We start from the raw sequence: 26,658 nt of genomic DNA, 5'->3' as shown, positions 1-26,658 counted from the left end.
TAAATGGACCAATAAGGAGAGAGTGAAACCTTAAAAATTCCCAAGAAATAATTTTATTGTTAATCTCTTTTTATATTCCTCTTAATTTAAGTTATATTTCTAGGTTTAATTATATTTTTCATCCTTGTAGTATATATAATAGATAGAAAATGGAATGTCAAATTGTTTTTTTGATAGGAAATCAAGTGTAAAATTCAAAGTTAAAACAAATTATAATGTTCTTTGTATTATTACATGTTGAATCACAAACTAAATATAAGAATCATTATTCTTAAAAGAATGTCTTACAAATTGGTTTGATAATTATATAACAAAAAGTTTATTTTGTTAAAAAATTACATACTTTTGAAAATAAATTAAATATACATGAATATGTGAGAAAGAAACAAACATCCAAAGTAAAAGAACGAAGATAGTTTCTTTAGCTTGATTTTCTTATAACCATAAAATATTATTATACATATGTATTACAGTTAAAAATATAAAAAACAATGAACACATAAAGAAATACATAAAAACAAAAAATAAATAAAATTGAAAACAAAAGTTTAAACTAAATAATTAATCAAACTCTTACAATGATATTTTAAATGAGTTTTCACCCCATGCAAGAACTTTAAAAAAAAACAAAGAGAATAATGAAGATATGAGATATGGTAGAAAAGGATGTTAGAATGGCTATTTATATGATAAGAAGTGATGTAAGTTACATTTTTAAAATAATTAAATTAGAGGAGTTATAATTATAAGAGAATTTTTGAGAAATACCCCTTTTGGTGTATCCCTTTTTTAAAATACCCCTTTTATCTATCCATTTTCAAAAATACCCCTTTTTAAATATAAAAAATTATAAAGTTTTATATAGTTTATAAGGTACTTATATATATTAACTACTACTGCGAGATTCGATACAAATATTTTAAAATGTTTTAAATAGTTTTAAATCGTTTTTATAAGTTTTATAAGGTTTTTAAAAGGTTTTTAAAAGGGTTTATACGGTTTTATAAGGTTTTTATAAGGTTTTTATAATTTATTTTTACGCTTTATATGAAAGGTGTATAAAGTTTTAGACACATATAAAGGTAATTTCTGTATATATTTATAAGTTTACACACATATTTGGATAAATTTCAACATTTTTAGTGGGTTTTTGATAAAGTTTGAAAAGGGGGTATTTTTAAAAAGAGGTATATGAAAAGGGGTATTTTTGAAATTCCCCCTAATTATAATTTATAGTGTGTTTAATTAAAATTCAATAAAGAAAACCAATAGTCCTTGGAAATTTATATAATTTTCAGTTTCATTTTAGTAGTAAAGTTTGAATTTAAAGTATGAATTAATGTATATGATTAAATGTGTTTTTTTGGATAAAAATAAATATTATATTTTAAAAAATAAATAAAAAATGGAACAATAAAGAGAGAGGAACAATTGAGAATATATATTATATATATATATGATTTTAAATAATTTTCCACCAATAAGGCTTATAAAATTTGTTGTATGATATATGATTAAGTGCTTTCATTTTCTTTGCCATTTGATTATAACTTTATAGTGTAATTAAATTTTGTAATGAATGATTGTCATAAACATTTATTTATTTATTTATTTTGTTGAATGATATATGATTAAGTTCTTTCATTTTCTTTGCCATTTGATGATTATAACTTATAGTATAATTAAATTTTGTATTGAATGATTGTCATAAACATTTTTTTTTTTTAATTAAATCCTTAAATATTTTTCCACCAATAAAGAGAGAGTGAAACCTTACTTTTATATATATGATTTAGCTGAATTGATTAAAATAGCCGTTTCTCAGAATAGCTGACTTAAGAATTTACTAAAGAAAAGGTCTACAATTGAAATTATATTTTTTTTTTAAAAGAATAATAATAAGAACAAAATTCGATGAAAATAATATAATTTACATAATATACAGTATAAAGATATTGATTAGACAAGATGATCACGCATCCATCTTCAAATGGGTACAAAACCAACTAAAAGTGACTGCCCATATACACTTGCTGCATGCTTTGGCTGCATCCTCTCTTGCTTTGCCCCACATCACAGTATAGAATCCAAAGCTCATTTTCATTTATCCAATCACACTGCCCACAACACAGAGATTCAAAGTAGTTAACCTGATGATACACTACAGTTGAAAGATCTGGTACCTCCAAAGGTGAAGGACAACGGTTTCAACAAGGATACCTAGACTGAGCCCAATGATTAAACAACTACTCCCCTGAGAGACAACATGTTAGTTTCTGAGCTTAAGATAAAGAGTCAGTATTTGAAGCAAGTTATATAAGTTTTGACTTCTAACTGAGTATATGACTGCAGAGAGGGCCATATCTGGTTTAAGCTACCAAGAAGTCAAGTCTTTTTCTGCAAATAGACATACTGGTGCTGAGATTACCATTGCAAATAAGTTGTAGAAGAAGATTATGGTTATTTCTTTAAGGTATATCTCCATGACATGACTCTGAAATCATGTACAGCCGCCACATTTAGCTCAAGTTTACCTGACATCAACAAAATCTCATACATGAATCTGTTCAAGTATATGTACCTGAAGAATATACTAGACTTGACTGAAATAAGCAAATACTGTATAGTGACCAAAACGGTCTCCAATGATCCAACTTGACTCGAATGAAGTAAAATATGCAGCAGATCCAAAGAAAACCTCATATCCATCCAACCTTTTTTAGATAATCTTGATGATGTGAGAAGATTTGGCTGTAAGCCTATTATATGTACAATGTAAGATATACGTAAACATCAATATGGAGCATCTCTTAATGGCTCCATATTTATAAATGATTATTATAAACAGATTCCACTTGCATCAGTCACATCTTAATGAGGAGGCTTCATCTTCTATGGTGTGTGTAAGCAACAAAGGGGACTGCTCAGAACCATCCACAGTTTTGATTGCATCCTCTCTTGCTTTTCCCCAAATCACAGTGTAGAATCCTAAGCTCAAAATCACTGATCCAATGACACTGCAACAACACATATATGGCGAAATCTATATTGGTTATTATTGTCTAAAAAGACATGAAGAAACTACATATTGCGGCTAAGTGTGACTTGTGATGAATTAGCACCAGAAACCATGTAACTATCAATGTGATTCCATGGATATATACATGAAACTAAAGCTGAGTGTTATCTTTGTTTATCAATATAGATAAAATCAGAAGAGCGTGCTATTTAGGTAGATGGTGAAATATATAGTACCTCCCAAGGTAGAGTGCATCGCCGAGGAATATAACACCCATAGCTACCGCTATGACAATAGACAATGGCTTGAACAAGGCTATGTAGACTGGACCTTTCAGATGCAGACCCCATGTGTGAATAACTGAGCCGAATGATGAAACTAAGCCTCCCTGTAACAGAGTGTTAATTTCTGAGATTACAGTGTAGTCTCTACTTAATAGCAACATGTAAGGTTTGATTCTCACCGAGTACATGACTGAAGCAAGGGAGACACCCGGTTTAAGCATGAAAGAAGTCAAGTCTTTTTCCGCAAATAGACATACTGGTGCTGAGATTAGTGTTGCGCATAAGTTGTACAAGAATACTACAGTTATTTCTTCAGGGTATAACTCCATGACCCGAGTCTGAAATCATACAGAGCTGCCGCAGTTTTAGCAAAAGTTATGTGTCACTAAAAAGTTCAAAGTATTTTCCATACCTGAAGAATATACCAGACTGAAATAAGTAAATACTGCGTAGCAAGCAAAAGACCTCCGATGATCCAACTTGAATCAAATGAAGTCAAATGCTGGTAGGTAGGTGTAAGAGATGCATCAGATAGAACTTTAGGGCCTTTATAAAGAACAACAACCAAAGCACCCGATATAGATACTATCGTGCCAATGATTTTAGCCTGCGTCGCGGAGCTCCTTAAGACTAGTTGTTCCATCCTTTACGAGTAACATAAGGAAGCAGTAATATAAGAGTATATTCAGATGATGATAACAGATGCACTTCAAATTTACCCATCTCTGTCTCAGAACAACATGTGGGTACACCATTATTTTACTTGTACTAGTGGCTGGCTGTGACCTTTTCCATGTGTTTTGGTTTTGGTACCCAACTTTTACAGTGTTTAAAATACTCAGTAATCACTCACAAAAAGAAAGTAAAGACTGTGATAGCAAAATATATCTTGGCCATTCACAATAGCAAAAGGCTTAAAAAGTTGTACAGTTAATAAATGTTTAAAATTATCTATATACTATTCCAAACCGGAAACAAAAGAGAACGAAGTGAAACCTGAAGATAACAGCGAGCGTGAACGTGAAAGCTGGTGTGAGGTTGCTGATAGCAGAGGCAAGAGTTGGAGAACTATATTCTATACCTTTACAACCAACTATCAGCGACATAAACCTGTTTCCCAGAAGTTAGCAAACTAGAAAAAGAAAAACATGTATATGCCCATAAATCTAGGAGTATTTCATTACCCGACAAGCGCAAGTAAGAAAATGTTGAAGAAGACAGGGGCCTTGGCTGCAGGTAATCTTTTTGACCTGCACATATAAATTCTGTTCACATTCTTGAATATTTTGTACTAATCAAGAGTAGTTGAGGAGAAGAGATCAGTACCTTCCAAAGATTAGGGAAAGTGGAAGAAGAACAAGTGTAGCACCAACATAAGTGTAGAAGACAAAGACATAGAAGCTCAATCCTCTCAATGTTGCAGCTTTGAACAGTGTGTTAGATCCAACTGTGACACACTCCACCGCAACCATTGCAGTGAACGGCATGACATCTCTGCAAAAGTATCTCCATGCCTCTGTCTGTTCACTTGCTCCTCCTGTCATAGGATCTGATGTCCAGACTTTCAAAAGTTCTCAGAAGTCAAAGTAAGTTCATAACCAATCATAGTGGTTAATCCCATCACATTTCCTTAATGGCACATTATTTAATTTAGATATATTAGCCCAACAACGTAACCAATACTTTACATCACTGTCACGACTAATATATACATTGACCAATACTTTACACCAACTTAACCAATACATCACACCAACTAATATATACATTGTACTGGGATAATATCTAGATAATCAGGATTCCAGTACAAGAAACTCTTTCATCATGTAGTTCTACAAATCTACTAAGACAGCTCTATACCTTAAAAAAGAAACTCTTTGGCCATGAAGCTTAATTTCCCAACTTCCACTTGGATATTCTCCTCCAAGGAAGGAACCTACCAGAAACTTATGCAAAGATGTGACAAGATAATTAAAAAAGGACCAAACATTTCTTATAGATTCATAATACGACCATGTAATTTAAGTTTTTAAAATCACTGCATGAATCAAAGAAAACGGAAGCTGAAGAAATCATATGTACCCTCAAACATAGACACAAGGAAAAAGAACAGATATATCTTATACTTTTAACTATATACATCGTTAAAGTTATAAACATACAGGACCAACAGTTTTACGGTTCCATATTTATTAATGAATAGCATAAGCATTTCACTTGCACCAATCCTATCTTAATGGAAAGGCTTCATCTTCTATGATGTGTGTAAGCAGCAAAGGTGACTGCTCAGAACCAGCTACAGTTTTGATTCTATCCTCTCTTGCTTTCCCCCAAATCACAGTGTAGAATCCAAAGCACAATATTATTGATCCAATGACACTGCCCAATACAATATGCAAAACCTATATTCATTATTACTGTCACAAAAAGCTTATTGCAGTTAACACAGTGATATACCATGGAAATTGGAAGACAAAGTGTTTCTCACACGCGAAAATAATACAGAAGAAATTATATATGAAAGCTCATATCGATTAGAATTCAGACACCATTTCTATGAATGTGATACCATTAGATAGATACATGATACTAAGCATTTCAACTACCCAGTGATGAGTTCTATGTTTCTAGTATGGATAAAATCTTCTAAATGCGCTGGAAAGTAAGAAGATGAAAGAGACGGTACCTCCCAAGGTGAAGCGCATCGCCGAGGAATATAGCACCCATGACGACTGCAATTGCAATAGACAATGGCCGGAACAAGGATATGTACACTGGACCCTTCAGATGCAGACCCCATGTGTGGGTAAGTGCGCTGAATAATGAAATGAAAACTCCCTGCAACAAAGTGTTAATTTCTGAGTTTAAAACATCATCAGTAGTTGAAGCAGATTATAAATATTTTGATCCTCACCGTGTATATGATTGAAGTGAGGGTAATATCCGGTTTAAGTACCCAAGAAGTCAAGTTACTTTCCGCAAATAGACATACTGGTGTTGAGATTAGCAATGCAAATAAGTTGTAGAAGAAGACTACAGTTATTTCTTCATGGTATACCTCCATGACCCGAGTCTGAAACGTAGGGCTACCGTATTTAGCAAAACTTTCAATGTCTGGACAAGAACTCTAAGTCTATTAGGTGAATTTTCAAGTATTTGTACCTGTATAATATACCAGACCGATATAAGAAAATACTGTGAAGCAAGCAAGAGTCCTCCGAGTATCCAGCTAGACTCTACTGAAGTCAACGGATGGTGAAACGAAATGGTAGGTGATGAAGGTGTAAAAGATGCAGCAGCAAGAACTTTTGGGCCTTTATATAGCACAATGACCAGAGCACCAGATATTGATACTATTGCACCAATGATTTTAGCCTGAGTAGCAGAGCTACTTAACATTACTCTTTCCATCCTTTACGAGTCACCCAAGAAAACAAAAAGGAGTTAGATAATAAGATTGATAGTAACAAACAGACTTCATCTCTAGCCAACTTATCTCAGGAAAGAACAAGGGAAGAACATTTATAACCGACCAGTGACCACAAGTGCAGTACTTAGTAATATTACTTTGTGGGTTCAATAAACGTGGGAAGTTTTCTGTATTTTTTGGTATTGATTGGCAAAAACAAGTACAAGACCATGAAGTCCAAAAACACAGTCTTAGTCATTCCACACAAAATAAAGGCTTGAGATTTTGTAAGATTAGTTGGAGTGAAATTATCCCCTTTTTCATAGTCCAAACTAAGTTCCCAAAACAGAAACGAAAGAGAAAGAGGTCGAACCTGAAGATAACGGCGAGTGTGAATGTGAAAGCTGGTGTCAGATTGCTGATAGCAGAGGCAAGAGTTGGGGAGCTATATTCAATACCTTTACAACCAGCGATCTGCGACATAAACCTGTTCCTCTCAAGTTTAAACAGAACATTCTTAGAATACAAAAGCCATAAATGCCTTTAATTCTAGAAGCATGAGTAAAATATTACCCAACAAGCCCAAGTAAGAAAATCTTGAAAAAGAGAGGAGACTTGGCTGAAGGTAATTTTCTTGACCTGCATGTGTAAAATAAGTTGATATTCTTGAAAAGATTATACTGGAAAAAGAGTAGATGAGGAGATTAGTACCTTCCAAAGACCAAGGAAAGTGGAAGAAGGAGAATTGTTGAAACAACATAAGAGTAGAAGACAAAGACATAGAAGCTCAATCCTCTTAAACTTGCAGCCTTGTACAGTGTGTTCGACCCAACCGTGGTACACTCCACGGCAAACATAGCAGCAAACGGCACAACATCTCTGGTAAAATACCTCCACGCCACTTTCTCTTCTCCTGTTTCTCTCATTACAGATTTTTGATATCTGGATTCTCAGAAACTCTCTTTTGAAGTTGAACTGAACTCAGAAGCAACCAATCATGTTGTTTTCTTGTGAAAGTGGTCATTGTTTAATATAAAACCACAACTTCATCAGTGACGACACATGTGGAAAATATCAGCCTTTCTCCATAATTAAATATCCCAACTTGACTCCATATTCTACTATCACAGGGGACCCGTGACAACGAACTTTAGCCATAGAGCACTAATACCTTCATCAGCTCTAATACCCTTCCATTGGAATATTCTCCTCCACTGATGTAGACTCTAATAGCTTTGTTTTCGTGTAGCTGAATCATCACTGCATCAACACAGAATCCACCAAAGATCAAAAATCACTACACAGCTCATAGATGATTCACCAATCTCAGAGAACAATCATCAGAATTGGGAGTTAATTTCAGAAATCAACCCCAACTCTGCAAACGCCATCAATAGTAACTTAACCTAAATCAATCCTTGTTTTCACCAATTTTCTTAAAAGTTAATACCAAGAGCAATGTCGTCGCTGACCTTCGAATCCTTCAGTAACAAAAGATACGAAACTAACTTGTACAAGAGGATCCCCAGAATCGCGCCAATTCCCCAGTCGTACGCGGCGGAGAAACTTACAGGGAGACATGTTTCCGTTTGATACCGCCGGCGAGACGATGACCGTCAAAAAGAATTGATCCAACGGTTAGATTTTGAGACACTCGTTGAGAAAGTGACACGCTTCTCATCCAGTCGTTAACACGCTTCCCAATTTAAACTCGAACTAAACCGAACAAAACCGTAACCAAAACTTTAAATCGAACTAAACCAAATAATTTCAACCGTATCGATCGATATATCCAATGCTCTAGCTTAAACGTATAATAGAATCATATTATCTTCATTTTAATGTCTGTAAAATCGATTAAACGAAATCAAACTAAAAATAAAAATGGATGTTATATGATTACAAAAACTAATGAGACCTATAAAACCAAGAAAAACCAAACCGAAACTAAACCGAATTATTGTCTATACCTGGTCACGCTCTAAACAGTGGATTTGGAAACTCAATGAGACAATTGGGCTACCTGGTCCGGCCCAGTACGGATCTAACATAAGTCCAAAAACTTAGGAAACCGTCATTTTTTGTCTTCGGAGTTGACCATCTGACATATCAACTCGTTCATCTATGCACGTGGACCCAAATCTATTAACATAACGCTTTTTTATTTATCTTAGGGTTCTAATTTAATTTTCTCATTTTTTTCAAAGCTTTTTTTACTTTTAATTTAATTTATCAATGTTGTTTTTGTTTGCCTCGCACTTCGAAAAATTACAAAATCACTTTCCATTTTCTTCGGGTCTTCTATTTCCACCATTAAAGTTCAAGAAAAGGAAAGGTTTTTGGGAGATAGAGAGATAGTGATAGAAGAGATAGAGATTGAAGAGAGATAAAAGCAAGAGGAAAGAGAGTTCCTTTACTCTCTTCTTCCTCTCTGCAAATCTGATTTTTTTTTTTATAAGCTAATAAAAAATCCCTCTTTCATTAGGGTTTTATTTTACTTTTTTTTCTTGAGGATCTTGAGGGAAGCTTTTAGGTGAGTTTTGTTTTTGTTTTGTTTATCTCTGATGTTGATGTTATTGAAATTGGAACTCTTCCACTTAACTTGGAGTTGTTTGTTTTTTTGTTCATTGAGCTTCTTGTGAGATCTTGAAAATTGAGATCTTTCTGAATCTTACAAGATGTCTTGGGTTCGATTCACAATTGAGCAAAAAGATGGTAGCTTTGCGTACCCACCATCGTTTTACAAAGACCCAATTCTTTCTCCGCCGTCTCCTCCGCCACCGTCGTCCAGTAACAGAATCAGTCCGGCGGTTCTCTTTGTAATTGTGATTCTAGCTGTCTTGTTCTTTATCTCTGGACTTCTTCATTTGCTCGTTAGGTTTCTCATTAAGCATCCTTCTGCTACTGCTTCTTCAAGGTCTAATAGATTCCCTGAGATCTCAACTAGTGATGCTCTTCAGAGACAGCTTCAGCAGCTTTTTCATTTGAATGATTCTGGTCTTGATCAAGCTTTTATTGACGCTTTACCTGTTTTTCACTACAAAGAGATTGTTGGTAGTGGTGGTGGTGGTGGTGGCAATGGTGCTGCTCAGGAGCCATTCGATTGTGCGGTTTGTCTCTGTGAGTTCTCTGAGAAAGATAAGCTGAGATTGTTACCAATGTGTAGCCATGCTTTTCATTTGAACTGTATAGATACATGGCTTCAGTCAAATTCGACTTGTCCTCTTTGCCGTGGGACTCTATTTTCCCCTGGTTTCTCAATGGAGAACCCGATGTTTGATTTCGATGATATAAGGGAAGACGAAGAGTGTGTGGCCGAGAATGGAAGCCAGAAAACTATGGAGATCCAAGAAATCGTTGTGGAGAAAGGAGTTTTACCTGTGAGATTAGGGAAGTTTAAGAGGCTTGACAATGTTGGTAATGGTCAAGATCAGGATGTTGTTGCTGGAGGAGAGACTAGTAGCAGTAATTTGGATGCAAGGAGATGTTTCTCAATGGGTTCTTATCAGTATATACTCGGTAATTCCGAGCTTAAAGTCCCTTTTGCCAACGATAGACTACCGCGATTGAAACCTCAGGACAAGGATTCTGAGCAGACAGGGAATACATCATCGGAAGAGAACAAAAAGATCAATAGTGTGGCTAAAGGAGAGAGCTTTTCGGTTTCTAAGATTTGGTTATGGCCAAAGAAAGACAAGTTCTCTTCAGATGCTCAAAGAAGATTGCCTTCTTCATCACTTAACGTTGATGATCTTCCGAAACTTCCATGGATGGAAGAACACAAGAAGCTGGAGAATGACCAAAGGTAGTATCGTTTGCTCAATTTTTTCAATCAAAATCATCGATACTTTAGGGTTCTTACTGATCATATTTTGGGGGGGAGGATTCGTAATCATATGTTGTACCATATTGTTCAAAAGGGTTTGATTCTTGATAAGAAATTTCAGTTGCATTATGCTTGTTAATCATATGAGATCAAATTAAATTATCGCATGCTCAACAATAATGGATTCCAAAAAGACTGATGAGATGCTTTAGCTTTAATTTTATTATCTTTTGTCTCTTTTTTCTTCACTTTGGAATCACTGGTTCTCTTTATTTTCTTCTTTTCCATATACTTTCCTTTACTCTCTCACCAAATTCACTGTTAGCTTTAAACATATATTATTGTATTTGTATAGTTCTTGATTATAATAAGCTTTCTTGATTAGTGTTGGAAATTTTAAGTGATATATACTCAAGGATGGATATAGAAAACAAATGGGAACTTTTGACTTGTGTTCAAACACAACACAATCTAAGTCTTTGGTTTTGGTCAAGAGTCATTATCATAATCAAAACAAAAATGATATCTTCCATAAACCAATTACATTTTTAAGACTTTAAATTCAAAAGTCTTTGGCTCTAATGGTTTATGTTGGCTATTGTAGGGTCGATATGTTTTTCTTTGACTCTGACATAAAAACCATTACCCACTAGAGATTTTGATTGATTACACATAAAAATTAATATACCCAAAAGAAGAAAAAATGAAGTCTCTTACTTCAAATATATGTCAACATTATGTTATATAGACTGTTCAAGCTTTTGCCCATGTTTAGAACAGAAGCTTCGTATACTATATGTCTATGTCTCTTGTACTATAAACTGATGTCGGATTCTCAGATTTTTTTACATAAGATTCGATGGCTGAAACCTACCAGCTGAGTGATAATTCATAGTTCATAACATGTTAGTGAGGTAATGATTCATTGTTCATAAACATGTTAGTAACTAGTGAGTTAGTCTTCATTTGCTAATGGAATCTTTCATCACCTTTGGAGTTAAGTAGCTTGTCTTCGAAATTTCTTTGGGTTTGGGTCTAGCTCCCCAGTCAAAGTGCTCTGTGCTCTTATGTAAATGGCTTTGTGCTCTGTGTAAATGATCATCGATTTCAATGGTCAAATACGTTCTTGACGATGTTTCTTTCCATTTCGATGGCCAGTTTTGTTACTAATTTAGTAACAAAGTTTCTAAGTTAGATACTTTAGATCATATTACGGGAAGTTTTCAAAATTTCAAAAGAAGAAACAGAGATGATCAGACAAGAACAAGATTCTCAAGAACAAGTGAAGCGTCTCAAAGGTGATCTTGAATGACATTTTTACTACCTTCACAGTTCACACAGCTTGGAAACAATTTGAACAAAACAGAGTTATCATCCGGTTTATATTGCGTATAAGATTAAACCGGAAACGCATCGCATAACCGAATAAATGAAATTGAAATAAACCATCCGGTTAATTTGCCGTGGCGAGCAAGTCCCAGAGAGAGAGAAATCATTCGCTCGTAGATACTTTTGCATGTGTTTGTTGTGAACTGTACTGTTAGTGGCAAATCTCGTAATTACCTTCCAAAATTAAAGACCTATCAGTAATTTCCGAAAAAGAATCCTGACGTGGCGTGTAACAACTAACACGGACGTAACGGAAAAAAAATAAAAATAAAAAACTTTGAACGCACGACCACTCAAAAATTTAATCAGAATCAAATCTTTTTCCAATTAATTATCAGAGAAATAAATTATTCATTTTAAGTTTATCCATTTAATTCACGTTCTAATTTATCTTTAAAACTTGATTATTAACAAAAAAACAACATTAACATTCGTATTTATTCAGCCAATAAAATTATAAATTTTACATGGTCAAGTCGTGATTTATTTTTTGTGTTTTTCCAAAAGATTTGTTTCAACAGAAGTTTTTAATTTTTTTTTATAATTCTTGAAGAATCAGATATTACCGTAAATGCGAGTTTATAGCTATTTAAGATAAAGTCACTGGTCAACAAAAAAAATTAATATTTGTAACCAGTTTTGGATAATCAACTGGATAATAATACCTAAAAATGCGATGACAATTTCCCAAAAAGAAAAAAAATGAAAAAAAAAAGAAACACAATTAATTAATCGTTGAACAAGCCCTTAAATCAATGAAAATTTGAAAAAAAAAAAAAAACTTACGAAAGTGTAATAATTATCCGTAAATGAGAAAAAAAATGAAACAGATCGTAACAAACAAAAATGTATTTTCATTTTATTTTCGATAATTCCCAAAGTTAAGGGAAAATATTGACTCCTTGACTCAAACGTCTCTCTTATCTTAATCTCTCTATCTCTATCTCTCTCTCTCTCTCTATATATATATATAAATACTCAAAGGCACACACACACAATTCCCAAACGCTCTCTCAATTAGGTTTACTTCTACACTTCTTCGTCTTCTTCTTCCTTAAGCTCTCTCTTCTTCTTCAATCTCTCTCTCTCTCTTTCTCTGTTACGGCGATTTCACAATGGTTGATGCTAAGCAAGTTCGTTTCATCATCGGAGTCATCGGTAACGCTATCTCTTTCTCTATCGTTGATCTGAATCCGAACCGTTACTTTTTTTTTAATTTTCCCGATAGATTCTTAATCCGATCGCTCATCTTTTGTGAGTTCGTGTGTGTGATGTTGAGCTTTGATTCTAATGGCGACTCTATGTTGTAGCTTCATCGATCGTTGTTTATCACATGTATATGTTGTGAGTGTGATTTTATTGAGCTTTGAATCTAATGTGTGTTCGTGTGTGTGATGTTGAGCTTTAATTCTAATGGCGACTCTAACTCTATGATCTAGCTTCATAGATCGTTGATGATTACATATATATGTTGTTAGTTTGATATTGATGAGCTTTTGAATCTAATGTGTGTTCGTGTGTGTGATGTTGAGCTTTGATTTTAATGGCGACTCTATGATCTATCTTCATCGATCGTTTGATTACATATTTGTTGTGTGTTATAAGCTCGATTTCTAGTGGTTATTGTTAGGAGATTTAAGGTTTTGCTATAGAGATTCATGTTGATTTGTTTGATAACGAGATTAAACGATATGTGGTTAACAAAATTTTTGCTCTCTCTCGTTTGATACTGTGCAGGAAATGTTATCTCCTTTGGTCTCTTTGCCGCACCAGCGTAAGATTCCTTTATCCTCTCCTATATTTTCCTCGCGAATCATATCTTAATATGTGTTTATGGCCTTACAGTTACATCTATACAAACCTTGGTGAATATTGTTAAATCGAAATCTTAATCTTATGTTAGTTGTAGTGTTTGTAGTTGTTAATTTCTAGTATAATTGTAGGTAGTGATTTGATAATGTTTAGTATGCTGTGTTGGTTAGTGTGATCTATGGTTAGATGAACGTATGATTATGTGTTGTGTTGTATTTGGTGAAGCTTAGTAATATTTGTTGTTATCTATTAATAGGAAGACGTTTTGGAGGATCTTCAAAAAGAAATCAGTGGAGGAGTTTTCTTATGTGCCATACGTAGCTACGATCATGAACTGTATGCTGTGGGTGTTCTACGGTCTCCCTGTGGTTCACAAGGACAGTATCCTTGTTTCCACCATTAACGGTGTTGGGTTAGTCATTGAGATTTTCTACGTGGCTTTGTACTTGGCCTACTGTGGTCACAAGAAGAACGCTCGAGTGAGTTTTCTTATTTTCATTTAACATTGCATTAATCATATGGTTTGGTTTGGTGTCTGATTGTATTATGTGGTGTTTGTTTGTGTGTTTTGTGTAGAGGAACATTTTGGGATTCTTAATTCTTGAAGTTGTTGCTGTTGCGATTATAGTTCTGGTCACGCTCTTTGCAATCAAGAATGATTTTGCTAAGCAAACGTTCGTTGGTGTGATTTGTGATATCTTCAACATTGCTATGTACGCATCTCCTTCATTGGCCATTGTGAGTCTTCTTTCCCTCTGAACCTTAATGATCCGATTTGTGCTTTTTGTTTCTAATTTGACGATGATACTTTGTTTTGTTTTGTGGGTTGATCTAACAGTTTAAAGTGGTGAGAACCAAGAGTACTGAATACATGCCATTCTTGTTGTCTTTGGTCTGTTTCGTTAATGCTGCAATTTGGACTTCTTACTCTCTCATCTTCAAAATCGATATCTACGTCCTTGTAAGTTTCTCTCTATATATATACTACAACTGTAACAAGATACTAATGTTATGGCTTTGATGATATTAATGGCGTGATTAACTTTTTTTACAGGCGAGTAATGGGATTGGAACGTTGTTGGCACTGTCGCAGTTGATAGTGTATTTCATGTACTACAAATCAACACCAAAGGATAAGACGGTGAAGCCATCTGAAGTTGAGATTTCTGGGACGGACAGAGTTTGAAGAATTTGTTTTGCTTTCTTTTTGGATTTTTGTCTCTTTACGTACATTTTACATACACACACAAATTGTGTTTTGTGTATGTGTAGGCATTTTCTTGGGGTTTTGTCTTGGTAGAATTCTTTAATAATAGACTTTCCAATTGTTTTAGTTTCTTCTGGATTTTTGAGGGTTTATTTGTTTTTAATACATTTTTTTAAGTGTGAAAGGTTTTGACGGAAAATATCAAATTTTCGATTTTTATAATATCTTCTGTTTTAATTTTTTTAACTTTGCTTTACCTTCTGTAAATTCTTTTGCACAAATTTTTTATAAATGTTTAAATAATTTAATATATATAATAATAATCAAAATTAGAGATTGACTAGGGCAAATTTAGTTATTTTGAATTCCTTCATAGATTGATATAAAGGGCAATGCCGCGAGAGCTGAGGACACCAAGACAAGTAGTCTCAGCCGAGTCGATCCATAAGTAGGCTAGTAGCCTACGGCAACCCATTTTCAGTTTATATGTTTTTCAGTGTGAAAAATTAAAGTGATAAATATTTAAATAAACCAAAAAAACATAATAATAACTATGCAAGACAAATAATTATTCAACCAAACAGTTTTGAAGGGTGAAATACTCAAATACTTGTATAATTTTCTGGTTAGAAGACGTTTCATATATCCTTAAGGGTGCATATGCCAATATTATATATATAGCCTTACTAGTTCATTGTTATTATGTTTTTTAGTTGTACTTTTGTGTTACATGACATCATTGCTCGCACCGAATTTCTTCTTTTTAGTCCATTATGCATGCAAGGGTGTTCAGACTAAGAAGAAACTCGATGCGGGTGTTTTCATGCATGCAAGGGTGCTGAAACCCCACCATGTATAAAGAACAGTAAAGCACAAAGCAATTGGCAATTCAATGCGAAAACAATTTTCATATATAATGATGGGGTCTGAATTTCCTAAGAAATTAACCGATTTCCCTCTAAGAGAGATAGATTAATTCTCATAATAAAGCTAAACTAACGTCAGACGATGGCAGTGGTGGTGACAAAGTGGTTCACACATGACATATTAACCTTAATATTAAAGGTCGCTCTATCATAGTAATCAAAATCTACATTTAATAGGCCTTTTTCTCTTGCGGATGCAATTGTTAAAAATGTTGATCACATATGCATCTCATAGCTAAGTACTGACTAGAGAAATAGTGTTAATGTCATTTTAAACTAGAGTATTGATGGAGGTTTATTAACAAATAAACCTTTCCAAAAATAGGCGTATGCCGTTTAAATGCAGAGAAAACACGGTATTCTTTAGTAAAAGGCGAAAGAATAGTTCGCTTTGTCTTCACTGCACGGCTCCGTGAGACTTTGGAAATAGCTCTTGGGTCTTTATTTATAGTAGAGCTGACTTACTGTTCCTGAGTTTTGCTACCGATGTGGGATGTGGGATGTTGGACGTTCAAAACTTGGTAAGGATAAAAATATATATTCATGGGTCATAACTTTGTTTATTTGTAAGCCCATCACAAATTCGTTGCTCAATCTGTATATTGATGAGAGACCAACTAAACTTAGACATAGAGAAACGATTTGTTTGAACCGGATCTAAGTCCTAAACCGGAGTTTCAACTAAACAAGTTTGAATATTCTATTGACCATAATTTTAGTCATGTTCACATTGGAGAACTGTAATACTTAAGTTGACCATAATAAATAATGAAATGACAATTATAAAAATATGCAAAGCTGTTACTAAAGAAGATTGTGCCTTTGCCTTTTTCCTTTACTCTTATGTATAAAGACGCTGTTACTAAAAATCCAAAGCTTTCGGGATCGTGAGTCTAACGCAAGCTAGCTAGTATATGTACAACGCATCCGTATTTTAAAGTTTTTTCAAGACGTGAAAAACCAAAATGAAACCATCAAATGAAATGAAGTGAATTGAAGCCACGTAACAACTACATCATACGCCTTTTCTTTTTCTCAGGTGTTGCGTGCACTTGAGCTTTGATTCCATACGTTCTCATTTGGAAGTTTTCAAATGCTTCAGAAACTGCTTCTACCTGTTATTGCAAAACCAAAGATTATAACGTAGAAACAATGATGTATAAAAATAACGAGGGTTTATAATGATTATCACACATACCAATTCTGGCTTTTTGGCATATACTCTCACTATCATGTCTTGGTATGTTGTTGGTAGCAAGTGACTGACTCTGTCTTCAGGTATCACAAACTTCTCCGTACTATCATAATCCTGTAAATATCATACAAATCAATTGGTTTATTGAGAGAGATTCTGTGTTATTTTCAATTTTTCCTATTTACAAACTTAGAGAAGCAGATCTGCATAACAAGAACAGAAGGCTTTTATGTATTTACCTTATAGAAGTTGATGCTGAAGGAGTCAGAACCAGTACAAAGATTAGTTGGTTAGAACATTAATGAGCGAAATTGATAAAACAAAGAAGCTAAATTGTGCTTTGTTTACCATTCAAGAGGATTTTGTCTCCCACGAGCCAAATCAATCTTGACGTTTGTAACAGCGATATCTTCTTCTTTTAGTGTCAAGCTTTGGTGTTTCTGTTAAATCAAAAGCACTATAAGTACGGCAATGGACTGTGCAATATAGCTTTCCTCTAATTAATTGCCAAAAATTACAAACCTGAGAACATATGATATCTTGGGGAGTGACAGCCTTGAAATGATCGATTTTGTCCTTTGGAACCGCATACTCGTTACAGAACTGCAAGTAAATATCCGTATAGCTCTTCCTTAGAAAGGGAATTCTTAGCCTAATTAAGCATAATAAAAGAAGAAACTGGGTGAAATGGTATATACTTGGTACAGCTGCCTTCTGCGAACACGGAGTATCAGCTCTTTAGCTTCTGCAAGCTCTGGATCTGGAGCTATTTCGATAGTTTTGAGGATTGTGTCGTCTAACTGCATTTGTGGAGAACAAAAACTATATAAACTGGCGAAATAGTTTTGATGCAGAGAGGGAAAAAAATTGTCTTCTGAAGGAAGAACTGTACCTTCCAGTATTCAGATGGATCATTAATCATAGAAGAAATTTCCAAGAAACTGTTGGCTTTGACCATGGCATCTACTATCATAAGCTCGATCGCCTGCAAATGATTGGAAAGAGAAAAGTGGGAAAGAGAGAAAGAATAGAGAATGAACAGAGAGAATGATACTGGTACAATACCTTTACTTTCGGATGTGTGTAGACAGTTCGATAAAGATCAGCACGAGTTGCAAATAACTTGTGGACATTACGATCTGCAAAATTCACCCCAGTTTACAAGTGGACAAAAGCAAACGCAAATACAAGAATATCAGGTGGAAAAAACTCACATTCCTTGGCGGGATAGCAGATTTCATTATCAATGACTTTCATCATCTCTGTTAGTCTAGAAACATCTGATAGTTAGCACCATCCTAATTAGCAAAAACTGAAACGACTTTAGAGTAGTATGAATACCTTTGGAACTGAAAATTGCATCCCAGTCCACAAGCTCGAGAATCACGGACAATGTAGTCAAACCTATAAAATTTTGTATTCATTTATAATTGAGTCTTTAAGACGACGGTGAAAATCTAAGCATCATGATGAGTAAAAATTGAAATGGGCAAGAAAGAAACTGCAGGCTAGTATACAACTAAGGAACAGATAGAATTACTTGTCCACATCAATCCCATTCCGGCCATTAGCAACAATGTCATACAAGAAACGTTTCTCTGCATTGCTCTGCATATTATGAAAAAAGGGAAATATATACAAAAGCATGAGTAGTTAGTTGTTCATGTTTGACTAGAACAGGAAACATGACTGTTACAAAACTTACTTTCAGCTGTGAAAACTCAGTACTAGCTAGTATCATATCCTGTTAAGTAAACATTTAAGAAAACTATCAGCAAAGTCGGAAAGGAAGCAAAACATATTTGACTTAGATTTGTAAGCTGAAGACTGAAAATATTGTCACAGTTTCCAGTTTCAAGACCTATAGGTCATTTGAAAGAAGCTAAACAGTCTTGGAGAATGAAAATTACCTTTACTCTTTTCAGCATTTGTGCATCAACATCAATGTTATGTGTATCAACCATATGGTCAATCATGTTTACAGACATTAACTCATGAGACCTGCATTAAAGAACTGGCATATAAAGAGCTAAAGATAATCCATAAAAAACCAAAAGTACTAAAATTGAAGGCACAGTTCTTATTATATCAAGTAACACCATGTCATTGATCTTTTCAAAGAATGCACAAACATACCACTGACTGCCACTTATGACCTTTGGAAGGAATTCACGCTCAAACATATGACTGAAAGGCCCGTGACCAATATCATGGAGAAGTCCTACATATACAAACAAATATCATAAAGAAATAGTATCAAGGAATAATGTAGTTATTGAGCTAACAATAGTTACCAGCAAGCCTCACAGTCTGAAGATCATAATTGTCAATACCAAGCTCCATCCCCTATAAAAAGTTAAGCACCAACATTAGAACCTTACCCTACTTAACCAAAATGTGACTGTGTCAGTCCAAAATGTCCAAATACCTGGAAAGTTTTTAGCCTCTGAACGTTTTCGCCTGCAAGCCAATACACACCTAGAGAGTGCTCAAATCTAGAATGCACAGCTCCTGGATATACCATGTTTGTCACCCCTAAGCCATGCAAGAAAGTTTCTCTCAAAGAAAGAAGATAACCATACATAACTCCTTGCTGCTATAACGAGTAACCAAAGCAAATAATCTTACATACAGGATAAAAAGATTTCAATGAAAATTTTCTATATTTGATCCTAGCATTTCGTACAGTGATTCTCACAATAAATATTATTTTATCGAGGGGGAAAGAAATAGACATAACAAGACCATCTAGCTTGTTAAACAAGAGGAGGGGGAAAATGAGTTGAAAACGTAAGGCAGACTCACCAAGCTGCTTAAGTTCACGAAGCCTGCCACAAGCAATTAGATTAAAGAATCAGAACACAGAACACTGTAGTCATAAAAAATGTAACCAAGGAAATGAGCACAATCCAACAACTTACCTTTGAAACTGCTCAGTGTCAATGAATTTTAAACAAAGCTGCAAACCAAAAGGGAACAATTAGTACAGATGACATATTAAGTCAATAGAAAACTACAAGTTGTAACGAGCTTTCAAAATCGTATGAACAGTAGTTAGAGAATTTTGAAACTCCTATATATTTGGAAAAAAAAATTCACAACTGCAGAAATACAAACAAGAATCGAATCAAAGAAGATTCAGTTCAATTCTAGCAAAATCCACCAGTTAAATCTTCGGCTAAACAAAAATCTCTTATCTATCCGACAGTTCCATAAAATTTCCGGCGAAATCACGGCGTTAAATTAGAGATGACGATAACATTATCCAAATTCCAACTCGAACAAACACTACCGGAAATTAAACAGTAATCTCTCCGGCGAACAAAACCATTGCAGAGATGGAATTCTGGAACTCCTTATCTCGCAAACGAACCATAACGAAATCACAAAAACAGGAAACGAAGAAGATTATACGGAAATCAATTACTCACAGGGTCGAGATAGATGTTTCCGTGAACGTTGTCGTAGACATGTTTGCTGAACCGGAGCTCGTTCGTCGGAGCGCCGGAGGAGTAAACCGGTAAACTACCTAGGTCTTCGTTGCAATACGCTCCCATCAGTTGAAATTTCACGTCGAACTCTTTCTCACTCAGTCGCTCGCTCTTTATGCAGTTACGTTGAGAGAAGACGACGACGAGAGAGACAGCGATTTAAAGCTGCACAAGTCGCGAATGAGAGAGGAGGGAGAGGGTATCTTATTAAATTCCTTTTTGACGTTTGTACGCTATTAATATTCCCATTAAACCTTAAATGAAAGGAAATGTTCCAAATATAACCCTATACTTTTTCTTTTATCCCAAACTATCCACATGCTTTAAGAAAATATAAAACTACACCTCAATTTTTTATTTGGTGCATACATTTCACGTGATATATTCTCATATTTTAATTTGATTACAATTAATAATAAGTTAATAACTTGTGTTTTTCATGATTGTAACAAAAAAAAAGTGTTTTTATAAAGCATACTGTTTTAGTACAGGGGTTTCGTTCTACTAAATGGAAAATATAGGGCTAATATTGTAAATTTGGCTTTTTAGGTAGAGGTTGTTTAGGTGGTGGCGTGGTGGTGGTGGAGAAGTGGGTTCATGGTGACGGTTCGGAAAATCCGGAAGATGATTAACGTATCTCAACTAAACAGCTATGGGGAAAATTAATTTCGGTACCCTTAAACCAAAACGAACCGGTGTAAAACCGGGACCAAATTCGCATTTTAGAATGTACCAAATTACATGGACGGACGCTCCAGCGTTTTGAACTTTGAAGTGTGATAGGGCTCAGACTTGACCGGAGTGGACTCAATCGGCGAATCTGACTCGGACACGGCGAATCAACGCGGCGGAGGGAGATGGAAGAGCTTCCGAGGATAACCGTGAGTCAGCGCGAGCAGTTTCTGGTGGAGAACGATGTGTTCGGGATCTATGGTTACTTCGACGCCAGCGACATCTCTACTCAGAAATACATGTGAGCTCGCGGATTTTGATTTGATTTTCGAGTTTTCTTCATGATCTGATGAGTTTTTAGTGGCGTTTTGAAGTGTGGAATGAAACATATTGATGGAAGAAGTTGTTGTTGTTCCTAGGATGGAGATTCAGCGAGATAAGCAGTTGGATTATCTGATGAAAGGCTTAAGGCAGCTAGGTCCACAGTTTTCGTCCTTAGATTCTAAGTAAGTGAGATTTTTGTGTTCATGGCTAGAATTTGTAGTTCAAAAGAATCAATTCTTCGAATTTTCTTCATTTAGCCAGTCACTGTGTTCTCTTCGAGATAATTTGGGTGCTTTTTAATGGAGTCTTGCAAATATTTTTGGGTTTGAGAGATGTAGGAGGTTGTATTGGTTTTATTATGCCAATAGATTAAGTTTGATTTTGGGTTTTGGAACAGTCGACCTTGGCTTTGTTACTGGATTCTTCAGTCAATAGCTTTGCTTGGGGAGTCTGTGGATGATGAATTAGAAAACAATGCCATTGACTTTATTGGACGCTGCCAGGTTAGTCGAAATTTCTATTGCTAAGTTAGCTCTCTGAATCGTGGAATTTCAGATTTGTTCATCCATCTTCTTGTTTTTCTGCTCCTTCAGATCATGTTGTTTTACTTCCCATTCCTAATATTGTTACCTGTAATTGTTCATTTCGTACTTAGTTTTATTTCGCATGTCTCTTTTCACTTTTCAGGGCTCTGATGGTGGATACGGTGGTGGTCCTGGCCAAGTAAGTATATGCCTGTTTCTTGAACATGTGCCGATCACTATCATTTCATGAACTAGGAACTTTAAATGATGACCAGATCGTTTTATTATGTTAAATATCTTTGGTGTAGTTTAAGCTTTTTGTTGTTGTAAACTGTAAATATATCAAACATGGCAGAGAAAGTTGAGATATTTATTATAGCCTGCCTTTTATCAGTTTCCTTTTCTTTGTTTCTCTCTTTCACTAGTAATGGAGATATTTTCTTCCCAGCTTCCACACCTTGCAACCACTTATGCTGCAGTGAATGCACTGGTTACTTTAGGGGGTGACAAAGCCCTTTCTTCAATTAATAGGTGGTGTATTCTTTATTTTTTTGTACGAGATTCTTTTCAATAGGAGACAACTTATGCTTCCTACAGAAGTCTTACATGTGACTCATACTTTTCAGAGAAAAAATGTCTTGCTTCTTAAGACGAATGAAGGATACAAGTGGGGGTTTCAGGTTTGATTCTCTTTCTGCTAAAACTTCTTGAAGGCATTATTTTTACTGACTGATCAATCTTTAAGCCTTCTTATCTGTGTTAATGCCATAGCTACTCAGCCATGTTGTTTCTTCAATTTGTGCTCGTTTCTTTTTCTATTTGATGCAATTTGTTTGCTCCTAATCATGGTACTAAAATGACTCACTCACTGATTGTAGGATGCATGACATGGGAGAAATGGATGTTCGTGCGTGCTACACTGCTATTTCGGTGCGTTTAGCAACTCTTAATTTCTTGTTTTTCTCTTCTTGCGGACACCATAACTTTAGAGGCTGAATGAGATTAACAAACTCAGGACCCATCATTTTATGGCTTAAATGTCACATTAGGCTGACACCAAAACTTTATATATTTTATTAGGGCATAAATGTCACATTAGGCTGACAACTTTTAATGGCTTTAATGTCACATTAGGCTTACACCAAAACTTATTTTTCTCTTCTTGTGGACACCAAAACTTTATAGACTGAATGAGATTAACATACTCAGGATCCACCATCCTATGGCTTAAATGTAACAATAGACTTTTAGTGATCTTATTATTGCTGAGATATTTTTTCGTATTGAGACTTACAAGTCATGCATCCTATGGCTGGTTCTCCCTGATATGTTTGACTTCTCTTTTGACACAGGTTGCAAGCATCCTAAATATTATGGATGATGAACTCACTCGGAGCCTAGGAGATTACATCTTGAGGTAGCTTTTTGTATCACTTTTATCTTGTTAGTTCATGATTATTTATTTCGCTTGGAAAGCTCTTTTAACTCACATTGTTTGAGCAGTTGCCAAACTTATGAAGGCGGCATTGGAGGTGAACCTGGCTCTGAAGCTCATGGTGGGTACGGTCTCCTACTTGCTTCAGTGAAGTAAAGTCTATTTCCTGAAATATTGATTTCTTATCTAAGGCTAATCTTATTACCATATAATTTGTTAATTAGGTATACTTACTGTGGGTTGGCAACTATGTTTTTAATCAATGAAGTTGACCGTTTGAATTTGGATTCATTAATGGTAACTCAAAGCTGTTCAGTGATTATTAATGGAGTACCTTTTCATTTCCTTGATAGAGATACTTTTCTTACAAATTAATTTTCCTATGATTCTAGAATTGGGCTGTACATCGACAAGGAGTAGAAATGGGATTCCAAGGTAGGACCAACAAATTGGTCGATGGTTGCTACACTTTTTGGCAGGTCAACTTTTTAATTCTCTTTTGTGACATTGTATATTCCTTTTCGATGATCATACATCCTATTTCAAAATTCTACTCCACTCATCACTCTCGGTGTTCCTTTTGGTATGTGTTAAACAGGCAGCACCTTGTGTTCTGCTACAGCGATTTTATTCAGCGCATGATCTGGTACATCATGGATCATCACATATATCACAAGGGACAGATGAAGATCACGAGGACCATGTTCATGATGAAGATTATCCTGAAGATAGTGATGATGATGATTCTGATGAGGACAGCGATGAAGGTATGCACTTGATTTTCTCATTCTCTCAGTCCATCCGTTAATCCAAAGCACAAATGATTTTGGTTAGCATATATCTGCAGGTTCAGTGAATGGTCACGGAGTCCATCATACATCCACATACATTAACAGGAGAATACAACCAGTTTTTGATAGCCTCGGCTTGCAGAGATATGTACTCTTATGCTCTAAGGTCAGTTCTTAGTTTCTTGAACACCAGATTTACACTTCCCAACAAGTTTTTTATATTTATAACACACGCACATACAACACACTTGTATGCTCAGATACCTGATGGTGGATTTAGAGACAAGCCGAGGAAACCCCGTGACTTCTACCACACATGTTACTGTCTGAGCGGATTGTCTGTGGCTCAGCACGCTTGGTCAAAAGACGAGGACACTCCTCCTTTAACTCGTGATATTTTGGGTAGCTACTCGAATCTCCTTGAACCTGTTCACCTCCTCCACAACGTTGTCATGGATCGGTACAATGAAGCTATGGAGTACTTCTTTAAAGCACCATGACCTGTTCTTACCAATGGATTGGAAACTCTTGGCAACAGAAGTTGACCTGTTCTTTCATAGTGTTGTACTTGTATGTAAGTTTTCAACAGAAATTTCACTAATATACTATCAATTAACTGAAGTTAGAAAATTTACTAAACGAAACATTTTTAATGGAACACAAAACGTCTCTGTGTTTTGAATCTGAGTCTACGGTGACAGTCTTTGGGATGTTGAGAAAGGTGAGACCTTTCTTGCAAAAACTTATATTTTTAAGGGGGTGTTATTCAACCTTGTATTTTAATTGATTTGGATGTATTTCAAAATCTAGCGTTATTTAACGATGTATTTTAAAAACCACAATAAAATCTGCTGTTATTGGATTTAGGGGGTGTTATTGGATATGTGTTTTTAATGGATTTGAATTATTGATGGATTTTAAAATCCAATGGTTTTGTAATTCATCTAACGTGGATTAGGATGTCATTATCAGTGGATTTGAAAGGCATTATTAGAGATTTGAAAGACATTACTAGTGAAATATTATTATTTTTGAAGTTAAGTAAAATATAAAATAAACTACAACCTTTCGTTATATTCATTGAGTATGTTAACTCATGCACTTTCTACTATTCTCATTTCTATTATTCTCAGCCTGAGCCTACGATGGCGCTCAGTCCATGACTGTGGACGGTGTTTTGCTTCTGACTTATTTGAACGATGACGACGTTTTCGGATCCAACGGTGAACACGACGGTCCTATCTTGTCACCACAGTCGGAGATGGAATCATCAACCTCCATCGGATGCGGCTCCTCCTCCTGCTACTCCAAAAAAGGTTCCCAAAACCAAGCCAACGAAGTGGTGTTGCTTAAACCCCCTCTATGGTTTTCTTTTCCATTGCTTATATCTGTGTGAATTCAGTTTTGGCATTTCATTACATGTGTAAATTCAGTTCTTCGCAATAACGCTACTAAGAGCAGAGGAAACAATCACAAAAACTCAAAAGAGAGACAAAGGGAGAAACGAGAGACATGAGATAGTATTGTGAACCAGAGAAAGAAATTGATACCAACCCAATATATGACAAGAAACCAACGAACGACACATTTGAATAGGGGAACTTCATTTGATATTGGAGACACACCAATTCACAACACAAAGACATGAGATAGTATTGTGAACCAGAATACAAATTAAATTACTAACTAAACTTGTATAACTCGGCGAAAAGATCCTTGTCACTTATATAAACAATTATGAAATACGTAACTGCAAGAACCTATAGCAAATAGCAACCAATAACTACTCAAATAAAATTCAGAATCCCTAATCCAATTTGATGCTGAAGAGATTTAATTTAACAGTTTCCCAGATCATAATCCCCAATCCTATTGCTCTCTCTACTGGTGGCTCCAACATCTAGATTGTTCTCCAAAAGATCATTGAATTGCCAATTTCTTACAAAATATGTCCAAGAATGATATACCAGAGAAAATTCAAAAGCAAGTGTCAAACTTTAAAAAACACAAAAGAGATGAAATGAGAAGAAAGAAAGTTGAAGAGCCAAGTAATGACGAGGAAAGAGTTGATCCATAAGCTATGTGATCCCAGCACTGTTACGATAACTTCTAAACAGCTCTAACTTCGCCTCGAGGGCAATAGCTCCAACTTTAATTTTTGATAGGCATAATCAGATCTGAGGATTTGCAAGCTGTGCAGAGCACCCGATCAGGTTGATGTAGAGATCCTTTGGTTAGAGGCTCAGAGCCATCTTGTATTTCTTCGAATCTCAATTCAATTATAGAAAATGAATTGAAATACTCAGAGAAATATGGCGGATTGTGTTTGTTCATATTTTTGGGGTAAAATACAA

The 26,658-nt window shown here is 35.1% G+C and overlaps 6 protein-coding genes and 1 non-coding gene across 9 annotated transcripts; 3 read left to right on the top strand and 4 right to left on the bottom strand.

Annotated features, from left to right (window-relative positions):
• Nucleotides 1-2,604: 2,604 nt before the first annotated feature.
• On the bottom strand, nt 2,605-4,961 carry LOC17879011 (WAT1-related protein At5g40230). Its single transcript, XM_006286064.2, has 7 exons — nt 4,630-4,961; nt 4,488-4,553; nt 4,300-4,413; nt 3,716-3,947; nt 3,483-3,641; nt 3,256-3,407; nt 2,605-3,017 (listed from the first exon to the last, which is right to left on the bottom strand). Exons 1-7 carry the CDS (start codon nt 4,845-4,847, stop codon nt 2,861-2,863), a joined length of 1,098 nt encoding a protein of 365 aa, XP_006286126.1. The 5' UTR covers nt 4,848-4,961; the 3' UTR covers nt 2,605-2,860.
• Nucleotides 4,962-5,367: 406 nt separating this feature from the next.
• On the bottom strand, nt 5,368-8,455 carry LOC17877609 (WAT1-related protein At5g40240). 3 transcript variants are annotated; one of them, XM_006283904.2, is made up of 8 exons: nt 8,163-8,455; nt 7,424-7,972; nt 7,286-7,351; nt 7,086-7,199; nt 6,466-6,715; nt 6,218-6,376; nt 5,990-6,141; nt 5,368-5,682 (listed from the first exon to the last, which is right to left on the bottom strand). In XM_006283904.2, exons 2-8 carry the CDS (start codon nt 7,636-7,638, stop codon nt 5,532-5,534), a joined length of 1,107 nt encoding a protein of 368 aa, XP_006283966.1. In that variant the 5' UTR covers nt 7,639-7,972; nt 8,163-8,455; the 3' UTR covers nt 5,368-5,531. The 3 variants fall into 3 exon arrangements, with proteins under 3 accessions (XP_006283966.1, XP_023634551.1, XP_023634552.1); XM_023778783.1 differs by having other exon boundaries at nt 8,185-8,455; XM_023778784.1 differs by having other exon boundaries at nt 8,222-8,455.
• Nucleotides 8,456-9,019: 564 nt separating this feature from the next.
• LOC17877732 (RING-H2 finger protein ATL46) lies at nt 9,020-10,756 on the top strand. The gene has a single exon (XM_006286067.2). The coding sequence runs from the start codon at nt 9,391-9,393 to the stop codon at nt 10,519-10,521; it is 1,131 nt and encodes a 376-aa protein (XP_006286129.1). The 5' UTR covers nt 9,020-9,390; the 3' UTR covers nt 10,522-10,756.
• Nucleotides 10,757-12,951: 2,195 nt separating this feature from the next.
• Nucleotides 12,952-15,076, top strand: LOC17880045 (bidirectional sugar transporter SWEET8). Its single transcript, XM_006286089.2, has 6 exons — nt 12,952-13,085; nt 13,665-13,701; nt 13,996-14,218; nt 14,316-14,477; nt 14,578-14,700; nt 14,794-15,076. Exons 1-6 carry the CDS (start codon nt 13,043-13,045, stop codon nt 14,923-14,925), a joined length of 720 nt encoding a protein of 239 aa, XP_006286151.1. The 5' UTR covers nt 12,952-13,042; the 3' UTR covers nt 14,926-15,076.
• A 1,088-nt stretch (nt 15,077-16,164) lies between these two features.
• On the bottom strand, nt 16,165-16,282 carry LOC111829788. Its single transcript, XR_002833144.1, has one exon. It is a non-coding gene; the product is annotated as a U5 spliceosomal RNA (small nuclear RNA).
• A 391-nt stretch (nt 16,283-16,673) lies between these two features.
• LOC17877378 (deoxynucleoside triphosphate triphosphohydrolase SAMHD1 homolog) lies at nt 16,674-20,753 on the bottom strand. Its single transcript, XM_023778997.1, has 19 exons — nt 20,499-20,753; nt 19,989-20,026; nt 19,873-19,895; nt 19,496-19,602; nt 19,362-19,413; nt 19,204-19,288; nt 18,978-19,068; nt 18,773-18,811; nt 18,608-18,675; nt 18,409-18,471; nt 18,282-18,337; nt 18,133-18,206; nt 17,960-18,052; nt 17,766-17,867; nt 17,590-17,670; nt 17,416-17,507; nt 17,307-17,322; nt 17,071-17,181; nt 16,674-16,987 (listed from the first exon to the last, which is right to left on the bottom strand). Exons 1-19 carry the CDS (start codon nt 20,622-20,624, stop codon nt 16,883-16,885), a joined length of 1,422 nt encoding a protein of 473 aa, XP_023634765.1. The 5' UTR covers nt 20,625-20,753; the 3' UTR covers nt 16,674-16,882.
• A 567-nt stretch (nt 20,754-21,320) lies between these two features.
• Nucleotides 21,321-24,991, top strand: LOC17880934 (protein farnesyltransferase subunit beta). Its single transcript, XM_006286075.2, has 14 exons — nt 21,321-21,531; nt 21,650-21,736; nt 21,952-22,057; nt 22,242-22,277; nt 22,527-22,609; nt 22,705-22,758; nt 22,957-23,008; nt 23,431-23,495; nt 23,582-23,638; nt 23,738-23,810; nt 23,906-23,992; nt 24,112-24,280; nt 24,361-24,470; nt 24,565-24,991. Exons 1-14 carry the CDS (start codon nt 21,416-21,418, stop codon nt 24,802-24,804), a joined length of 1,335 nt encoding a protein of 444 aa, XP_006286137.2. The 5' UTR covers nt 21,321-21,415; the 3' UTR covers nt 24,805-24,991.
• The last annotated feature ends 1,667 nt before the right edge of the window (nt 24,992-26,658 follow it).

This window comes from Capsella rubella, unplaced genomic scaffold (assembly GCF_000375325.1).
Source record: "Capsella rubella cultivar Monte Gargano unplaced genomic scaffold, Caprub1_0 scaffold_7, whole genome shotgun sequence".
Taxonomy (NCBI): Eukaryota; Viridiplantae; Streptophyta; class Magnoliopsida; order Brassicales; family Brassicaceae; genus Capsella; species Capsella rubella.
This window is presented reverse-complemented; position numbering and strand designations above follow the sequence as displayed.